The sequence below is a fragment of the Sander lucioperca genome, chromosome 11 (assembly GCF_008315115.2).
Source record: "Sander lucioperca isolate FBNREF2018 chromosome 11, SLUC_FBN_1.2, whole genome shotgun sequence".
Taxonomy (NCBI): domain Eukaryota; kingdom Metazoa; phylum Chordata; class Actinopteri; order Perciformes; family Percidae; genus Sander; species Sander lucioperca.
In genome coordinates this window covers 19,108,180-19,126,814 of record NC_050183.1, presented here as the reverse complement: position 1 = coordinate 19,126,814, position 18,635 = coordinate 19,108,180, and the positions used below count along the sequence as shown (strand labels likewise).

At 40.6% G+C, this 18,635-nt stretch overlaps 1 protein-coding gene across 2 annotated transcripts in view; it reads left to right on the top strand.

The window, feature by feature from the left end:
* bcar3 (BCAR3 adaptor protein, NSP family member) overlaps positions 1-18,635 on the top strand; it is a 77,272-nt gene that overhangs the window by 21,670 nt on the left and 36,967 nt on the right. The window contains exons 1-4 of one of the 2 annotated variants that reach the window (XM_031282354.2): positions 1,536-1,725; positions 10,037-10,229; positions 10,920-11,174; positions 18,226-18,268. In XM_031282354.2, coding sequence (XP_031138214.1) covers positions 10,045-10,229; positions 10,920-11,174; positions 18,226-18,268 — 483 coding nt within the window. In that variant the 5' untranslated portion in view covers positions 1,536-1,725; positions 10,037-10,044. Of the gene's footprint in view, positions 1-1,535; positions 1,726-10,036; positions 10,230-10,919; positions 11,175-18,225; positions 18,269-18,635 lie in introns of those variants that run through there. The other variant, XM_031282353.2, reaches the window with a different exon arrangement.

The window sequence follows — 18,635 nt, the reverse complement described above, 5'->3', positions numbered from 1 at the left end:
GACTCAATGTATCAATTGAGGGAGACCCTCATTTTCATTGAACTAAGACATCAAACAAACAATCAATAAGCAAACCGGTTAAAATAGAAGTACAATCTTACAAAACAACAAACAATATCCTACAGTGTCCAAGTGATGTCAAAGTATTCCGTTTTAGGTCATGTTGCTAGAGATTCCATGGATCTGCTTCACTAATACTAAAAGCGGTCTTTCCAGCAGTCATTTGGAAATTAAACTAAGAAGTTATTTTAGGCATACCTGAAATAACTGTACTTAACATTCATGGTATTGCAAAACTGAATGGGCATTCGCAACTGCTGCGAGTTGACCCAGAAAGTCACAATGCAAAATCTAATAGATGTTTAACATTTAATAGATGTTTTAATAGATGTTGCGAGACAACCTGTAGGGGGACCGAAGAGGGAAAAGTTACATAGTATGCCTTTAATGTGTTACCTGTCTTGACTGAATTCTATTCTGATGTTGCTGTGGTGCCAAGTTTCAGACAGTGAATTGGGTGATTTTATCTATCCATCTAAAACTAAAGAATAATAAATAAGGTTTTAAAAACCAATTCTTTCTTTACCACCATGTGGACAGTTTTGGCCCTCATGCACTTCAGCTGCTTTCTCAGTCTTAACAAATGTAGTGTGAATAGCTCAAGATCAAAACACCTACATGTTTGTGGCAGTGTGTGTGTGTGTGTGTGTGTGTGTGTGTGTGTGTGTGTGTGTGTGTGTGTCCAATGCGGGCCATCTGATCATCTCGGCTTCCATAGTGGCAGGATGGCCTTCTTATATTGTCTGAAAGGAAACACGCACACACACATGCACGTGTCTGGGTGTTATCAACTCTAGACAATACAAAGGAACAGGAGGACAAAGGCAGGAGAGAGTGTTGTCCTGAGGGCCAGTCAGCACTCACACACAAACACACACACACACGGACACTCAACATGACCTCATACCTGATGTAATGACAAAAGGTAGAGCTAAAGATGAAATGTAATGGTTTTTGCCAGCATTCTCTCCATATCTGAAAGCTGTGTTGTAAGAACACTCCACGCTGAGCTGATTTATGTGTCAGCCAACACTGAGTCAAGTAGTTAAACATCACGAGTCTTGAGTTCACCTCAAGTTGCTCAAACATGTCACAACCATGCAAAGATCACGTTTTTCCTTTTCATCCCCTCTCTGCAAATAGCAACATTAGGTCACATCTAAATCTTCTCTAAGCACCCGACCAGTTGGTGGTGTTGGTGTAAGAGGTCCCAAACAAAAAGTCTTGGAGCATGAAATATGAGGCTGTGCAGGGAACACAGAGGAGGAGGAGGAGGAGGAGGAGGAGGAGGAGGAAGTGGAGGAAAGGAGGGCAGTTTTGTTCAGGAGTTGAAGGGGATAGGGGGGGTGCAAGAGACAACTCAGCTAAAAAAGAAAGAAAGAAAACTCCTCCCAAACACAGTAGAGCAAGAGGAGGGGCTGGGTGCTCGCAAATCACTCCCCAGAGAGAGAAAGAGGAGGGCAGGGCTTCTGATTGTGTGTAGAGCTACTTGTTGTTGCCTGTCTGAAGGAGCGTGAGTGTATAGTCTTCCAGCCGGTCAGCTAATCAGCAACTCACTCATTCTAACCAAACTATGAACGGGAATACTTTTCGATAGAAGTATATAAAGCTAAAAGATAAGTAGGAGCAAAGATCGTGGGAAAAAAGAAGAGGTCACACTGACAGGTAGGAATGAAAAAATCTGTGTTTATGTGAGTGTGCATCCATATACAGTAGGTGTGTGTAGGAATGTGTGTGTGGGTAGTTGGTGATGGTCATCTTCTCCTCTGGATACATTTCCATTTGTCTCAGTTTTTCTGATTTTTCATAATCTAAACAAGTTAAAAATAGAAAATGCAGTTTTTTTCTCTTTCTGTGGCTGCTGTATATTCTCTGCACTCCCGTGCCTTCTCTTCATCTCTCAGTTGTCACTCTCTCCATCCCTTTTAGTTAAATTGTTTACAGCTTGCAAGTGAGTTAGATTTGCTTAGGGACCTTTTGAGCAATAAGTTGCCTTCCCAAGGCTCTGGGTGTAACTGTGGTTGCTGGAATTGGTGGTGCTAACTGTGGAAACACCCCAGAAGGAAATAATTACATGAAATATGACAGATAACATCAAGATCTTTCATCAAGGTTTTTCCTTGTTTACTTGTTTTAAAGTAAGTTTGAGATTGCTTGTTTAAGTTAAGGTCACAGCTTCAATATTTCAAGAAATTCATTTTTCTCAGTCAAACAACATTGATATGATAAATTATAGGTGTCCATACCACTGCAAAGTCATGAATATTGAATGAAAACCGAAACCACATGAAACCGTGTGAGGCTCATATCAAACATCTGTCCTCCTCAGAAACTCTATGACAGGTTGAACGGCTGCTGGTCAGATTTCAACTCTGACCTTTCAGTTATGGGAACACATCTTTAAACAGCAAGCCATCCATGAGATGATGACAGAGGCAGACATACATATGTGTTTATCTGTGTGTGTGTGTGTGTGTGTGTGTGTGTGTGTGTGTGTGTGTGTGTGTGTGTGTGTGTGTGTGTGTGTGTGTGTGTGTGTGTAGTGTTGATGTTTTGTGCAGATAAACGCACACATGCAACAGACTGTTTCAGACATTAGACAGTGTCAGGTCTGAACCACGTAGTGGCGTTGAATCGAGCCAATGACAATTAACCTTTAATAAGTCCTGAAATGTGTCTGTGTGAGATTCATAGAGCTCAGCTTTAACTCTGTGATTGACGTGTACTTTCAGTGGCATTTGAGTATTGTGTATGTTGTGTTGTGTTACTTGCCTCTGTGGGATGAGGTGGTTGGTATTCCAGCCAGCCATCAACACTATGTGACTTGTAGTCTTCACAAAGCCTGACTGACTGACGGACTGACTGCAGAGGTCGAAAAATAAAATCGTAAATATATTTTTCAAGGACTTTACTTGAGTATAGTTTTGAATACTGGTATTTAACTAAAGCAGTACCACCTTGTGCTTTAAACTTTGCTACATTTCAGAAAAAAATATTGTACTTTTCACTCTACTACCTTTCCCTGATGCCCATTTAGGTACCAGTTAATTTGCAGACAAGAAGATTTTACATACACAAAACATATGAAAAATGCGTAGACTAGGATGCAGATAAAACCATCCAGCAGTATACTGAATGAAGTAATCAGACTTTTGCAGCTCCAGCTGCTACATCATTAACATCAATATTGTAGCAAGGCATTAGTGCATTTACTTTTGGCACTTTAAAGCTGAAATCTGCAATTTGTTTTTGTTATTTGCTTTCTCATCAACGTTAGATAAGAAGATAGATAGATACCATTCTCATGTCTGTATGCTAGATGTGAAGCTAAAGACAGGAGACGGTATCTTAGCTTAGCATAACTGGAAACATGGAGGATTTATTTACAGAAAAATTTAATCCACCTACCAGCACCTCTAAAGCTCACTTATTGCCATGTCCTGTTTGTTAATCCGTACTTTCTCTGCAAGAAAGCATGTAAGCATTTATCCCAAAAAGTTAAACTTTTCCTTTAGGTACCAAGTTTTTTTTTTTATCTGCATGTTAGGTGTTAAGAGTATGTCATTACATGCCTATTTAGCATGTTGTTTTATATTTTTAGCAATGAATTGGTTCGTCATGGACATTTTATTCATAGCTTTGGCCGTGGTAACACTTGACTTTTCAAAGCCACCTTTGTGATCCGATGCCAGGCCACCTAGCCATGTGGTTTAGCTCCGATCTTGGAGCAAACAGACTTGACAGTTAATGCGTCCTGGCATGTTCAGATGACAAAAGCATTGAAAAGACAAGTGTAACCAATACTCATGCTTCACGCCAGGTTACCAGTTTACTCACTGTAGAATTTAATCTGGACATGCCTTAACTGACAACAAACTAACTTTGAATAAAAACAGCTTTTCTTTTTATTCCTTGGTAAATGGTAGTTAAGGAAATGCTAGCGCTACCTCTTTCTCTTTGTGATTCAGGGCAATGTGGCTGAACAGCTGTAGGGAAGAGATGACGATGCAGGGAGAGAAAAAGAGGAGGGGAAAAAAGAGCAAAGTCTAAAAACATGGTACTTTTGCTGTTTTTACTTAATTAGGGAACTAGATACTTATATATACATAGACATACTATATGAAAAGAGCACACACAGACTGAGGGTAGGTGGTGTGTGAGAGAGAGATTCAGAAGTATTATGTGGCAGCTAGGATTTAATAAAAGCCTCATTAATATGTTGCACACATACTTAACACACACACACACACACACACACACACACTGGTGGGCCCACACACTGAAGAGCGTAGCAGGACACCTCTCTCTCTCTCTCTCTCTCTCTCTCTCTCTCTCTCTCTCTCTCTCTCTCTCTCGCTCTCTCTAACAAAGGCTGGCTCTAAACAGCGGACATGTGACAGTTGTTCCCATTGTTCACTTCTGGCCAGGGGTGGTTTTGCTAATGCATTTGTGTGTGTGTGTGTGTGTGTGTGTGTGTGTGTGTGTGTGTGTGTGTGTGTGTGTGTGTGTGTGTGCGTGTGTGTGTGCGTGTGTGTGTGTGTGTGCGTGCGTGCGTGTGTGTGCATGCGTGCGTGTGTGTGCGTGCGTGCGTGTGCATGCGCGTGTGTGCATGCAGGAAGACACTTAAGCCGACAAGAGGAAACCCCTCATTCCCAAAACATGTGGATATTCATGTTGTCCTCCCCATTGTGTGTATATTTAATAACAGACCAGTAGTGCAACATGTGACAGCTTCTGTTTTAACTCCATTTCATTTCTAAATCACATTATTGTGTAGAGTGCATTTTGTATTATGTAAACCAGAGGACTTTTAAGATTCTTTCTGTCAAATCTGAATTCCCTAACATGCACAGTAGTCATAGGTGCTAGTGAATTAAATAGGATCTGTTGAATCACCTTAAAGACCAAGCAGCTTTTAAAACCACTACTTCAGTGGATTAACAACAAAGCTTTTTGTCTCAAAGAGACCCATAAAGGAAGGCTTACTATCAAAACAATATATTAAACTAAACTTATTAAGAAAGTTATGTCCTTCAACCATGTGAGACAGAACTATAGAAAGAGTGAGGGTGATAGTGAAAAGGAGAAGGGGACGTGCCAATGATCCTTATTAATGAGCTGCCTGCTGTCTAAATGTTTATACTGCCATTTCCTCTTCCTGTTAATCTGCGCTTGTTTCCCACCCAAGGCCTTGTGTGTTTGCCTTCACTAGTGTTGGTGACAAAACAAACCTTAACTTCAGAGTATTTTGTCTTTAATACCAAGGTCAAGGAAAATACTTTTGATTGGTTGCCAGGTGTTAGAGGAATATTTTCCCACTATAAATTCCTATTTGACAGTTTTCCTTTAATGATATCCTCTATGAAGCCCAATAAATATATCGTCTGATATTGGCTCATTACAGATATATCTGTATTGTCATGTCATCTACGGCAGTCGATAAACGACGAGAAATTTAAAATACTCTATCCTGAGCCTTTTTTAAGCTCTGTGATTGAATTATCCACAATTTTTTTTTTCTCTTGTTTTTTTTCTGTATCTTTGACTTTTTAAGAGAGTTTCATGCCCATCCAAATCTTGAAAGTGCTCCAACTATAAGACATCTGACATGGTCTATGCAGGAAATGAAGCGTGACTTTTGCTTTCTGGACGCCAAAATAACTCCTTCCACATCTCTATCAACTTATCAGTTCATCTTCTTATTCTTCAGTTCATATCATCATAGTTCCAGTCAATAGTTCAACTGTTATTCTAAGTCATTACATTAGGTAGGTTACATTAATGTAACCAAAGAAACAATACTCATGCTTCACGCCAGGTTACCAGTTAACGCGCTGTAGAAACTAACCTGAACAGGGCTAAACTGACTACAAACGCTGACAAATGCCAGTGCTCCCTCTTTCTCTTTTTGTGTGTGTGTGTGTGTGTGTGAGTGTGTGAGATGCAGGGTGATGTAGCCCGTGGCTGAACAGCTGTAGGGAGGAGAGGATGAAGCAGGGAGAGAGAAAAAGAGAGCAAAGTCTTTTATTTAGAGAGGTGGAAGAACAAAGGACAGAAAGAAGGAAATGAAGAGCTGACATCATGATGGACAGACAGAAGGAGGGAGGGGATATCTGTGTGTGTGTGTGTGTGTGTGGGGTACAAGATTGAAAGTCAAGAGGGAAAGATGGATGATTAGGGATGGAGTCAAAAGGAGAGAGTGATTTAACTAAGGCAGAAAAAGTAAAATAGTTAGGAAGGAGCTGATGGGTGAGATGGAGAGAGGAGATAGATAGGAGGATGAGTGAGATTTTCACACCTTCACTCCATGTGGAAATTACTTCCTATAGCTCTCAGTATGAATAATTTATTTATAAGATTAATTGACTGAGTATTCATGTGCGTAAGTGCTGTGTGTCTGTGTTTTCACTCAGTCCTTTCTCCTCTGCAGGGGAGGGTGTGTGTCTGGCAGATGGCCAGGGCCACACAAATACACATTAACACACACACACACACACACACACACACACACACACACACACACGGAGCTGACCATCCCTGATGGTCTTATAATAGGTCCTCCTCCTGTAATCGTTCTGCCTCTCAGAGGAATCCACACTCTGACCCAGCATGCCTTAGCAGGACTTTTACATTGTGTGTGTGTATAAACTTTACTTGTCATGCTGAAAAGTATTGAGCTGGCCAGCTGTTCCTTTCCCTAAACCTGTATTAGCATTTTTATTGACATTCATCATCACAAGCTGGTGACTCAGACCCCCTGCTAAAGTTGGGGTTTGTTTTCTCTTTATATTCCAGGTTTTAAGCTCCAAAGCTTATGAATCTCTTAGTACCTCCACCAAGGAGGTTATGTTTTCAGTTTAGTTTGTTTGGTAGTTTGTTTGTCTGTCAGCAAGATTACGGAAAAACTAATTACCCGATTTGCACATGGTGAAGGAGTGAAGCATGGGCCAAGGAAGAACCCATTACATTTTGGAGCAGAGCCGAATCACGGGGCATATTCACAAATTATTTTTCACTTTTGTTAATATTGCGGGAAAAGGCATTTGTGTTGCATTCATGCGGTGCCAGAATAATTTAAAAAATGAGTTCCCAACTGGAAAAAATATTCCCACTGCATTAACATTGTGAAATAGGGCATGCTTTGGCAGAGGTCTGCACTCTCTGAGTGTCCTCATAGTTATTTATTTCTCTTTTTTATTAACAAAGCAGAGCAGTGTACAACACATCGAGGTAGCAGGTCTCTGAAGTTAATCTGAAATGACAAACATTACCGGCTGTTGTATCACATTAACAATCTGTAAAGTACAAAGTAAAACGTAAAGCTTTTGATTGTTTAATGTGCTTTCTGTGTCCGTACTCGGACAAAGATCATTCGTAAGAGAAAGAAACACCACTTTCAATTCACAAATGGACAGTGTGTTTTGGCAGTTCAACAACACCACCGGCACGTCTATTATAATGTGCACTAGTAACTGTGTTAATGTGCCATTTTCTGCCGAAAACCTTTTTGTACAGAATTATAGATAAGTCACTTCAATTTGGTCATTTCTTTAGTTAAGTCAGTTGTTTTCACTCTCCACATTCTGCTATTAAGAACTGTTAATCATCATGTGGCCGGTTAGCTCAGTTGGTAGAGCGGGCTCACATATGTAGAGGATTATTCCCCGACGCAGAAGGTCAAGGGTTAGAGTCCGACCTGTGACGGTTTCCTGCATGTCTTCCCTCCTCTCTCTCTCCCCTTTCATATCTCAGCTTTCCTATCCATTAAAGGCAGAAATGCTCAAAAATAATCTTTAAAAAAAAGAACTGTTAATCATGTTTGACAGCATTAATGAAATTTAACTTAATCATTTAAGGAAATGATTCATTCACATTCCATGACATTTAAAGAACATGGTGAGACAAATTTGCAACTTTGACAGTAGATCCTCTGCCTTTGAAATATGTTTTTCACCTGCAGCCATGTTGATTACCTTGGTTTAAAACAGTGCCTCTTGCTCAGGGCTGTCTGCATCTGACTACTACAGTACAGTGCCAAGCTCCACAGTTTCCTCTGCAGGCCACTAGAGAAACAATAACAAACAGCAGCATAGTCGTTCAGGTCAGATCCTTAGGTTTGATGATGAGATTAGAAATAGGGAGGGTTTGTGGAATCTCGTACCATCCAGTCTACTAACATGTCTGTCAGTTGATGGTATTTTAGCTTGTACAGTGTGACTAACTGATGCACGGCGAGTGATTCAGAGCAGATGATAGCGTGCTGTCCGCTCATCATCACACGGCAGGGGAATTTATCAAGACCCTGTCCAGTGTTTTCCAGCTCTACCAACCTATCTGTCCTCTTCATCTCTTCGTACAGTAATTATATCTGCTTGTCTGTCCGTCTGACAAGCTCTACCCCATGAGCAAAAAAAGAAAGTGTAGCTTTTTCTTTACCCTGTTTGAAAGGTCTGGATTAGAAGCTGGTTTTAAGTGCCTTGCTGGAATATAAAGAATTTGAAGCATTCCTGAAAGGTATGACATTCAGAGTTTGTTGATAAAAAATACTGCCTGAAACTGAAGCAGAAGGTCAGATCTCTGTTCTCTTCTCACGTTCACCAATAGGGAGCTGAAGTCAGCCTTGTGTCTGGTGACCAAGCACCATGTAAAAACTGTCAGGGGGGAAATCTCTGAAAACGACAACTACTATAAGGATCAGGTGGTTCAGTCAGTTTCAGGTACCTTTTACTGCAATATGTTGAAGCTTGTTGTATCTAACTGACTGATTGTCATATGCCTTTCACAGTCAATATGCCTTTATTTAGTCATTGTTATGGCATGGAAGGTACTTGTACAGTGTAATACTGATTTCCTAAGGAGTTGTAGTTAAAGGAAATATAATTGTTGCTTATTACACATTTTGCTTAATATTTATTTGTATAATGTATTGAGTTTTGTTGGAACTATCTGTGGTCTAGCTTTCAAAACCTCACTGCAATATTTAATCAAATCAAATATTGAAATTTTGAATAGTGCAGCACCGGAGCCATTCCTTTAACAAAGCAAGATTGTTTCTATTTGCATATTTTTACAAAGATATTATGTATTGTGTTACGATACAAAATTGTTTTTGTGAAATCAGTAGAAATAGATTTGGGATAAGGTTTTTAAAAAATGTTTCAAGCCCACATAATTGCATCTGAATGCAATTTGACATCACTTACAGTTTTGGCAGTATTGTCCTCCTCAGATAAACCAAATTAGCAATGTCCCCAGTGCCCTCCTTAGGGTTTCAAGTGAAAAAGAAAATCTAGGTCAAAGAGTGAGAGGCAATGTCTCCTTGTACTGTATGTTCCAAACTGTTGTATTTGGTTTGGTGGGTTAAATTTAACCTTAAATGAAACAGATCTTAATTTGATTACAGAATGTGTTTGTGGTACACGTACACTAGATTGGCAGATTTTCTTTTTGAATATATGTTTTCATGCATGCATGCATACATACATACAGGCACAGTTAGAACCACACTACTGGTAGCCTAATGCCATGTATTTACAAGCTTTATCACCCTCCAGGCAATGTGTTAGTATGCTTGATCTGAGCCACGTCAGTGTATTGCTGGCGGAGGGTGGAGGCACCTGTTGTACTGGATCATATATCATTATATTTAATCTCAATGACTACTGTACGTCAGTGTATGTATGTTTCAGATCATATGTCTTTACAGCAATGTATTACTGAGTATTACACCTCATAACTACATTCCCCTGGTTATTGTACAGTAAGCATGTTAGGTTTATATCACACCCCAAGAGCTTAATCCACTTACTTTTCTTTATGTATTTATATCCTCAACGAAGTTATTAAAAATATATATTCGTACAGTAATCTGTCTGTGGAAAGACTGAGATCAACTCTTCCAATCAAAGCTTTAAAGTGCTGGTAAAAGAAGTCTTCTCTGTCTGACTTTGCATTTCTGTGTGTGTTTCTTTCTCAGAGTTGAGGATGATGGCTGAGGGGCGTTTTGCCAGTCTGCCCAGGTCCCACCATGCACACCACGCCCTGGGAGGAGGCACGGCTCACCCCGGAGTCCCCTCCACCTCCCTCGGTGTCCACAGCAGCAGCACCTGCTCCTCCAGGGGGCTCCAGGCCTCCCTCGCCTCCTCCATGGACCTCCTCAGCTCCAGAGGGTGAGTTGGCTGACCAACTGAAGCTCACATCACAATAGAAACTGGTCTTCAAAGAAACCTGGCAGAATTCAGGGTCTGTCTGACATAACTAGTTAAACAAACCAATAGTCTTTCTGTAAAGAAGTTAAGGTTTTAAGAAATTGAAGATGGTGGTTTAACCAAATACATGTTTTTAGAATAAGCACATGATCACAAAACGATTTGGTTCTCAAGAAAATAATAATAAGTATCTACTTATTTTCTATTCTTTGGCACTGCTTCTACAAAGGTTGGGTCAGATATTACAACATGTTGTTCAGACCCAGAAACCATAATTTAAACTCTAAGGGAAACCCCAGACTTACCAAAAATAGGAAAAATGTCATGACATCAAATATTTCCATTTGACGTTGAGCAGACATGAGCATAGCTAAATATTTTAGTCTGTGTACACTAAGCAGCATCAAAAAGCTTCAATACAGTGTTTGACAGCATCATATTTATATTTTGTATCAACTTGTTCAAAGTGTGGAAATAAACGTTTTTCTACCTTTTAAAGGTACTAAAGAGAAGTTTTAAGAGTTTTTTTTTCGGACTTTCGGATATTTGTGAAGTATAGAGTCTTCACAGATGTTCAGGGTGTTTTATTTTACTTCAATACTTCAGTCTAATTTTTCTCCCCCCCCCCCTCTGTCATTTTACCTCTCCCAGTCTCCCTCCAGGGCAGGGAAGCAGCCTATCAGAGCTGCCCGCTGCTGCCTACCACCCAATCTCCATTCACGGAACTCTGCCTCGACGCAAGAGAGGTGGGGCCAACCTCAACCATGGAAACTACACCTGGGACCCCAGAGCCATTCACACGCAGCAGATATTTGGCGGGAACACGTCACTGGGTCCCGGACACGCCCATCAACCCATGACCTCTCCGCTGGTCCAAAATATAATTGACGACTTTCATGGTTACAGGTAAACACGTGTTCAACAAATACATAAATATGCTTATGTGAGGTCATACCAGATTTCTATTGATTAACAAAACTGCATTTTGATATTTATGATTTATGTGATTGTTGTATTCAACATGATCTTATCTATAGTGGCTTATACCTTTTATTGCAGTCTGTAAAAGGAAAATAAGTGACACAATTAAAAGAACAATCCATCAAAAAATGTATATTTTCAACTTCAAATACTCAATAGGTTTGAAAGGAGGCTCTGAAAGGATTTTGTGGCTTGCTTCTCCACGGACACAAGTTTGGGTGAGATTGGGTTTACAGCAGTTAGTATGGATTCCAGTAGTGACCCAGAGACACAGCAAATATGGAAAATGGAAGAAAACAAAACATTAGAAGCATATTACAAAATTGCAACGCTGGTTTGATTCCAGCCAGGAACCTTTGTTTAATGTCATCCCCTGTCTTTCTCCATGTTTAATGTCCGTCTCCACTATCTTTATCTTTTTTTTTAAATACATGATTACTTCTAAAACCTATCCTGTAGCATGATCCACTTCTTCACTGTTGTTTTTATTGTTGTGTTGGGTCACCATTGTAACCTATTGCAACTGCTGTGAATCCATGCTGCTCTCTTTTGTGAAGGAGCAAGCTACAAACTTTTCAGAACCACTACCCTATAGGCAGTGAGTATTAATACTCAAAAGACATATATATGGTGTAGTATTTCTTTAAAGGGATAACTTGTAATTCTGAGCAGTATTTTTGGCACTTTTGATCAACTGAGACTAGCCATGCTCTGCAGGAAAAAATGTTTTGTTGCTCTTCAGAGCGAGGACTCAGAAAGAGAGTTTGGGGTTAGATGGAGAGAGGCGAGTCCGTAAAGAGCCCTGAGGGGGTGTAGCAGTTAGCTCAACTTCAGAGGGAAAATCACACACCAACACACACACCTCATCCCTCATCATGTCCTCCCATCTTTCTATCTTCAGTGTAGAGTTACAACAGACTGTATCTGATGTAGCCAGCTTTGTGTGTGTCTGTGGCTGGGTGCGTGTGTGTAGCCCCCAGCAGTTGGGTTACCTTTGTAGGTCAGGGCGTGGCAGGACAGATCACAGATTACTGTGAACTCTTTGTCTGCTCTCTCCATTTTTCTGCCTCTGTGCGGGATACATTTCATACACTGCTGACATACAGCAGGACAATTTGTCCAGGTCAAATTCAACCCGTGCAGGTGGCTAAATAATGAACAGCATCATCATTCTATTACTTTTGAAATGTCAAAAAAGTAAGATGAGAGTCAAGTGTGTTTCTAGCTTTACTAAATGTAATCAAAACGCATCACCACAAAAGGAGACATTTTTCTATAGCTGAGTGATTTTTGGCAGGTGGGTGAAGCTATCTGAAGATCAAACCTCAGCACTTGCTAATAGTGGAATTAACATATGAATGGCCTCACTGCTACAAAGGAGACCCATATTATGTGAGACAGCAGATATGAGAGATAAATATCACTGTGCCCATAGTGATCTCTGTTTTATTTGCTTGTTTCACTTACTGACGTTAAACTTCTCTCTAATGGCGTTTTTCCATCACATGGTACCAGCTCGACTCGCCTCGACTCTACTCTCCTTTTTTGGTTTTCCATTACAAAAAAAAGTCCCCGGTACCTGCTAACAGGTACTTTTTTTAGTATCACCTCCGTCGAGGTTCCAAGCGAGCTGAGGCGATACCAAAAGGTGACGTGAAAACCTGCAGACTACTGATTGGTCGGAGAGAATCGTCACTAATCACTGCGTTATCATTGCTAGCGACAGACGGGGGTGTCCTGAACAAACCCGCCATTTTTAAATAGTTTAGCCAGCGGCGTTTTTTTTGCTGCCTCCAGCTTCTTTTGGAACAAAATTTGTCTTCTGGCTGTGACAACAGCCACATGCCGAGAGTCAAAAACAACACACCTTCGACTTTCTGTGTGTGTGTCGCGTTAGGTCACGGCAGTTTCCTGCGGCGTCTTACTCGGTATGACGACCAGCCACGCTCGCCTCAGGCATGAGGCGGTACTAAATCTGCAATGGAAAATGGAGGACGGGGCACCGCGGCCGAGTCGAGTCGAGTAGAGCTGGTACTAGCAGTGGGTAAGCGCCATAAGTGAAACGTTTTGTGTGTCCGTTAACTTTTTGTAATTTCACAAGGTCTAACTTTAATCACATAAAAATACTGAATAGTTGCATCTCGGCACATCTCAGAAAATGTTTTCCCATAGTTTTAAGAATATATAAAACATTAAATAACATTACAAACATTACATTATTTATTTTTTTCAAAGGAATACCCGTACAGATTGTCTGCACATTGTGATTTAGTAAAGAAAGAAAATCCAACATTTGACATGGTAAATAGACACTCTCTGATGTTGTTAAATGAACCAGTAGCATTGCAAAGTTCCAAACTTTCCTCCCAGCTCACTTTTAAAAGAATCTCAGTTGAGTTTTCTATAAAAAGATAAGGGAGTGAATATGTCTAAGGTATGAAACCACTGGCCAGTCGCTCTTGACTTTCCATTGCTCAAGCTGTTGGCTGACCTATGACCCCTGACCTTATGTTGCACTACTTTCCGATTGGTCAGTTTGTCTCTCCGTTGACTTCTGTGGGCAGCTCAGCAGACCACCAGGAGAGGAGGAGGGGGAGGGGGAGGGAGAGAGCAGAAAGAAAGAGTGTAAGGGAGTAGCGCAAAGAGAGAGATGCAAGGGGCTGGAGAAGAGATTGACAGTGACAGACTGTTGACTTGAGAACTTTTCCTTTCATCAAATAAATAAGCTGAAGATAAAACCCTTCTGAATTCCCCAGTTATCTGTTGATTGTGTTTGGATTAACCTCTTCACATATTTTAGATCAAATCAGACCGATAGCTTGAACTGATTATTTAAAGCAGATGTTTCAACTGTTTTTACACTATATTGCAAATTACAACAGATTAGTATGTTTATGAGCTAAAAAAACCTAACATGTTTATACCTGATGTTTTATTGCCCTACTAACACCCCTGACAAACTGAGGGAGAAAAACAGCACGGTTGCTTTAGTGCTGCAAATAAAAAGTCAACCGGTCAACAGAGACTCGCCTCCCGACTATTTCAAAAATGGATTTTCTATTTAAAGCAAACTGTGAGCACACATTTCTATTAGTGCTGAAGTAAAAGATTTGAAAATGTCACTGAGCTAAGCGCTGGAGAGATTTTTGTCTTTGCATTGGAAACCAGTAGTGAAATGTGCCTGTTATTGGTACTGGATTTGTCCTCAACTGGAAACCAGGCTACTAAGCAACTAAGCACTACTTGATGAGTCCCACTACAACACACCAATTCCAACGGGGTTTTGACTTTGTAGCTTGTTGTTCCAACTTGAAAAGTGGCAAAATGTATACTTAAAAATGTCACCAATTTACCAAATTTACTAGATTTGAGTGCAGTTCAGTCCCACAATGCAACCCAAAAAAGGAAACACTTGAGCTGCATACACCTGTGCCGTGTCCCAATTTCAAACTACATACTAACTGTATACCGTATCTACTATATCATTATTTTTAAAGTATACATAGTAACCGACCTTATCTTGATGTGTGATTTTGGACATTCACTGCCAATTTAACCTCCCAATCAGCAAAGTGTTTTCCCCAACCTTTAATAGTACTCTTTTCTTGTGCTGATATATTCCTGGAGTTGTTTCACAATTTGTTTCATATGTTTGCAGCTTTGAGCAGCTCCTCTAGTCAGTTTTGAAGTATTCTCTTCAACTTTGTTGAGTATTTATTTTGTCACACTTCCAACGTGGACAGCCTACAAACTCAAAACCCTTTGTAGTAGAATTAGTATGTATTATGGAATGGGGGCACGAATCTAGAAACTCTACGAGCATCTTGGAAAACAGAACAATAAAACAATTTAATTTTACTTTTTGCCTTATATAATGGCCTTTTTAGAACTGTACTGTACATTCAGTGCTGTACATTTATTTCTTGTATTAATTTTAATTGTTGCATACCAACTGCTAAAACAATATACTATTTATACGATTATACGATTAGTGTATAGCATATACAGTAGTTTATAGTGTGGATTGGAAACACAAATACTAACTTTGCACTGAGTCTGTGGATCTTTAATATGAAAACACACTGACCTCTGTAGGCCGCCTGCAGACGCTGCATGTTGCTCATGAACTCTTTCTATTGCTCCCACTGTCTGTCTCTCTCTCTCTCTCTCTCTCTCTCTCTCTCTTTCTCTCTCTCTCTCTCTCTCTCTCCCACACACACAAATATGGAGTAGTCACTCACTAAAGCCAGTTGTGGTCGTGCTGAGTATTGTGTGGTGAAGCGCAAAGAACAACAGTAGCCAGAAAAAGATTGTGGCGAGTGCTGCCTGCTTCTGCCCTCCCTACTCTTTTTTTTTTGTTCTCTAGCTCGCTTCCGCTCTTTCTATCTTCATAGCTTTGTCTCTGTCCGTGTTGCAGGTCAGTTCTGTGGTCGTAGAAGCAGAAAAATCCAGTGTCTGATGCTGTTTCAGCAATATGGGCAGAAAAAGACGACGTTAGCTGTGGTCAGTCTGGAATGCCTGGCCATCTCACTCTCACCATACTTTGCTTCAGTTTCTTTTAGTGCTGTAGTCAGGCTTACTAAACATTAGTAAGGGAAGAATAAAGATGTGAAAAAACATCCATCAAGATGCAGTGCGGAGACACCATCCTTCACCTGACGACACCTGGGTTCAACACGCTGAATCACCATCAGCTCCATGGATGCCACTCTGTTTGTGAGCCTGACCTTTGACCTCCCTGAGAAGAAGATGGAATTTCCCTAAGTCGTAGCACATTTAGTTCCAGGAGGCTTCATGTGGGTGTTGTCTGTCGTGTGGTGATTCTCATCTTACCCACCTCAGACAACAGAGCCAGGGCAGGGTAACGAGGGGCCGGTGGTTGGTGTGGTGAATGTTTGGGGCCAATCAGAGGTCCAGCCAACCACTGACCCCAACAAAGCAACACATACGACTACAGTAAAGGTGGTCAATGTCAAACTGAATGTCTGATTTTATTTTAGATTTGAGACCACAGAAACTTCCTGCGTTCTTCTTCCTCATTCTCCTCCTCCTCCTCTTCATCGTCTTCTTTATCCTCTGCAGTGGTGACTATTAAGCAGCTAAACTATGAGCACCTGTCACTCATCACTAAAAGGCAAACCACCCACAGGAGTTATGGTGTTTTACTGATGCACCAATCAATGGCATATTTCTATCCAAATGCCTTATCTGTATACATTTCATATGGACGCCACTTAAATGATACAAGTTGCATGAAACTACATTGGAAACAAGTGTCAGGATCTTGAAAATAAGACAAGAAAGACAAAAAAATAAAGAACAGATTAACTGACAATGAAAATAATCTCTAATAATTAATTGATCACACTATATTTGTAAATCCAGTAGCAGATACCTACTTAGCTTAGAATAAAGAACATGTCTGAACGAGTCTGGTCTGTAGAGCACTTCAGCTCTCTATAGTTGATCGGAAAAAAACTTCAACAGAAGTCAATACTACATAATAGCAATACCCACCATTGATGATCAGCCTTTTGCTCCTGGCGCCATCAGACAGTTGTTCAGCCAACAACAACTGATGTGCCCTCTGTTGCAAGGACAACTTGGTGTACATATGTGTTGATACACTGTGGGGGGGATGTCAGGATATGTTGGATTAGGGATGTTTAGACCTGGAACAGGATCAGTTGCCATATACTGAGCTTCCTCGGCTCTGCAAAGTGAAATCCTGCAGGACATCCTGAGGGGGGTGGAGAGGCCTGAGCACACTACCTATTATGAATAATGACTATACATTGTTGTGAATGGAGGCTTCTGTTTAGTTACATAACTAAATCCCACTCATTATTTGGGGCCGTATTAAACTGAGAGGGCTTAGAGCTAAACATATTTGGTTTGGTAAGTAATGGGCTGTGCTAGTATTCCCGTGGGAACACCAGTGTAGGCTTAAGAGCTTTAAACTACCAAACTTGCTAACGTAGTGGGGGATTTGAGCTAATTACCTCTTTCACTGAGCCCCTGGATATAAGCCTCCTGTAGAGGGAGACTCTGAGATACATTTATACACTCAAGCACCAATATTCAAGGCAAAGACGGAGAGGGAGATATTCTGTAAGGAACACAATATGAGGATCTTATACTGCTGGTCAAAACAAACAAAATGCCAAAATACAGTCCCTGAAAATGTTTTCTATGTATTCTGACCTTTGAACAAAAGTGTCTAGGAAAAGCCAATGAAAAGGGAGTTAGAGGGAGTCATGGAAACAGATAGAAAATGTCAAACTGCCGTCTTGCTTGGATTAATGAAGGAATCAAAGAAAATGCCACCGTTTGTATTTGTTTGCTCTAACCTTTCTGTGAATTTGTCAGTGGACTCTGAAGGGTAGGCGTGTGGCTGCGATGTGTGTTATGGTGGGGGAGGAGAGAGAGTAAGAGAGGGAGGGAGGCCAAGTCAGGCAGGCAGTGAGTGAACATGTTTACCACTGACTGAGAGAAAGAAAAGTGAGAGACAGACAGCGTGTGGGGCAGAGATAGAGTGAGACTCCGATTTAAAGCATTTCAGTGTGAAGTTTGGTTTCACTCAACTTCTTTCTTTCAGAAAAAAAAGTGAACTTGGGACATCATTACAGTTAACTGTACACCAGCTTTACAGTGCAGCTGTACCTTCTTGGTCTAGCATATGGCTAATATGGACACTTGTTTGGACCAGTGACATCCATTTGGAGTTTTAAATACAAAGTGGCACACCTCCAGTGAACTATATCATCTCCTAAAAAGAGCTGAGCAGTGTTTGAATCTCTGAAGAAGCAGCATCAGCATCAGTCAGGGACTCCACCTGGACTTAACACAACCAGCTCAGCAGTTTATTTGCAATAGGAACTGTAGAGAGGACCCAAAGATCAACACCCAGCAGTTTGGGTCCAGTAGCAGAGATGTGTTCACTGAACAGGACCATGTCTTTGTCTGTGTTCCCCAGGGAGCCTGCTGCCGGCCTGGACGCCACAGTGGACTATGTAAAGGTAGGAACAACAAATGTGCTTGTTTGTTATTTACAGAAAACGGCAACAGCTACAAATAAGCCCTGGATTGATTAAATCCTGCCAACACTATTATTTTTGTAGCTTTTTTTGCTTGTGGTATAGCTGTATACAGAAAGACAGATTTACAGTATGTTGCACTTATCACTCTGCTGATACAATTACATTTTTACACTCTGTTGATATTACACATTACACACAGGCCCGAAATACACACATATGCACAAACAGGACCTATACATGCATATGTGCAACACGTTCAATTTGATTCGTAAATTGTTGTAGGTGCAAGTCTGCTCTTTTCTGCAGTATAATTAATATTACTAGTTATTTTAAAAAAAAAAAATTC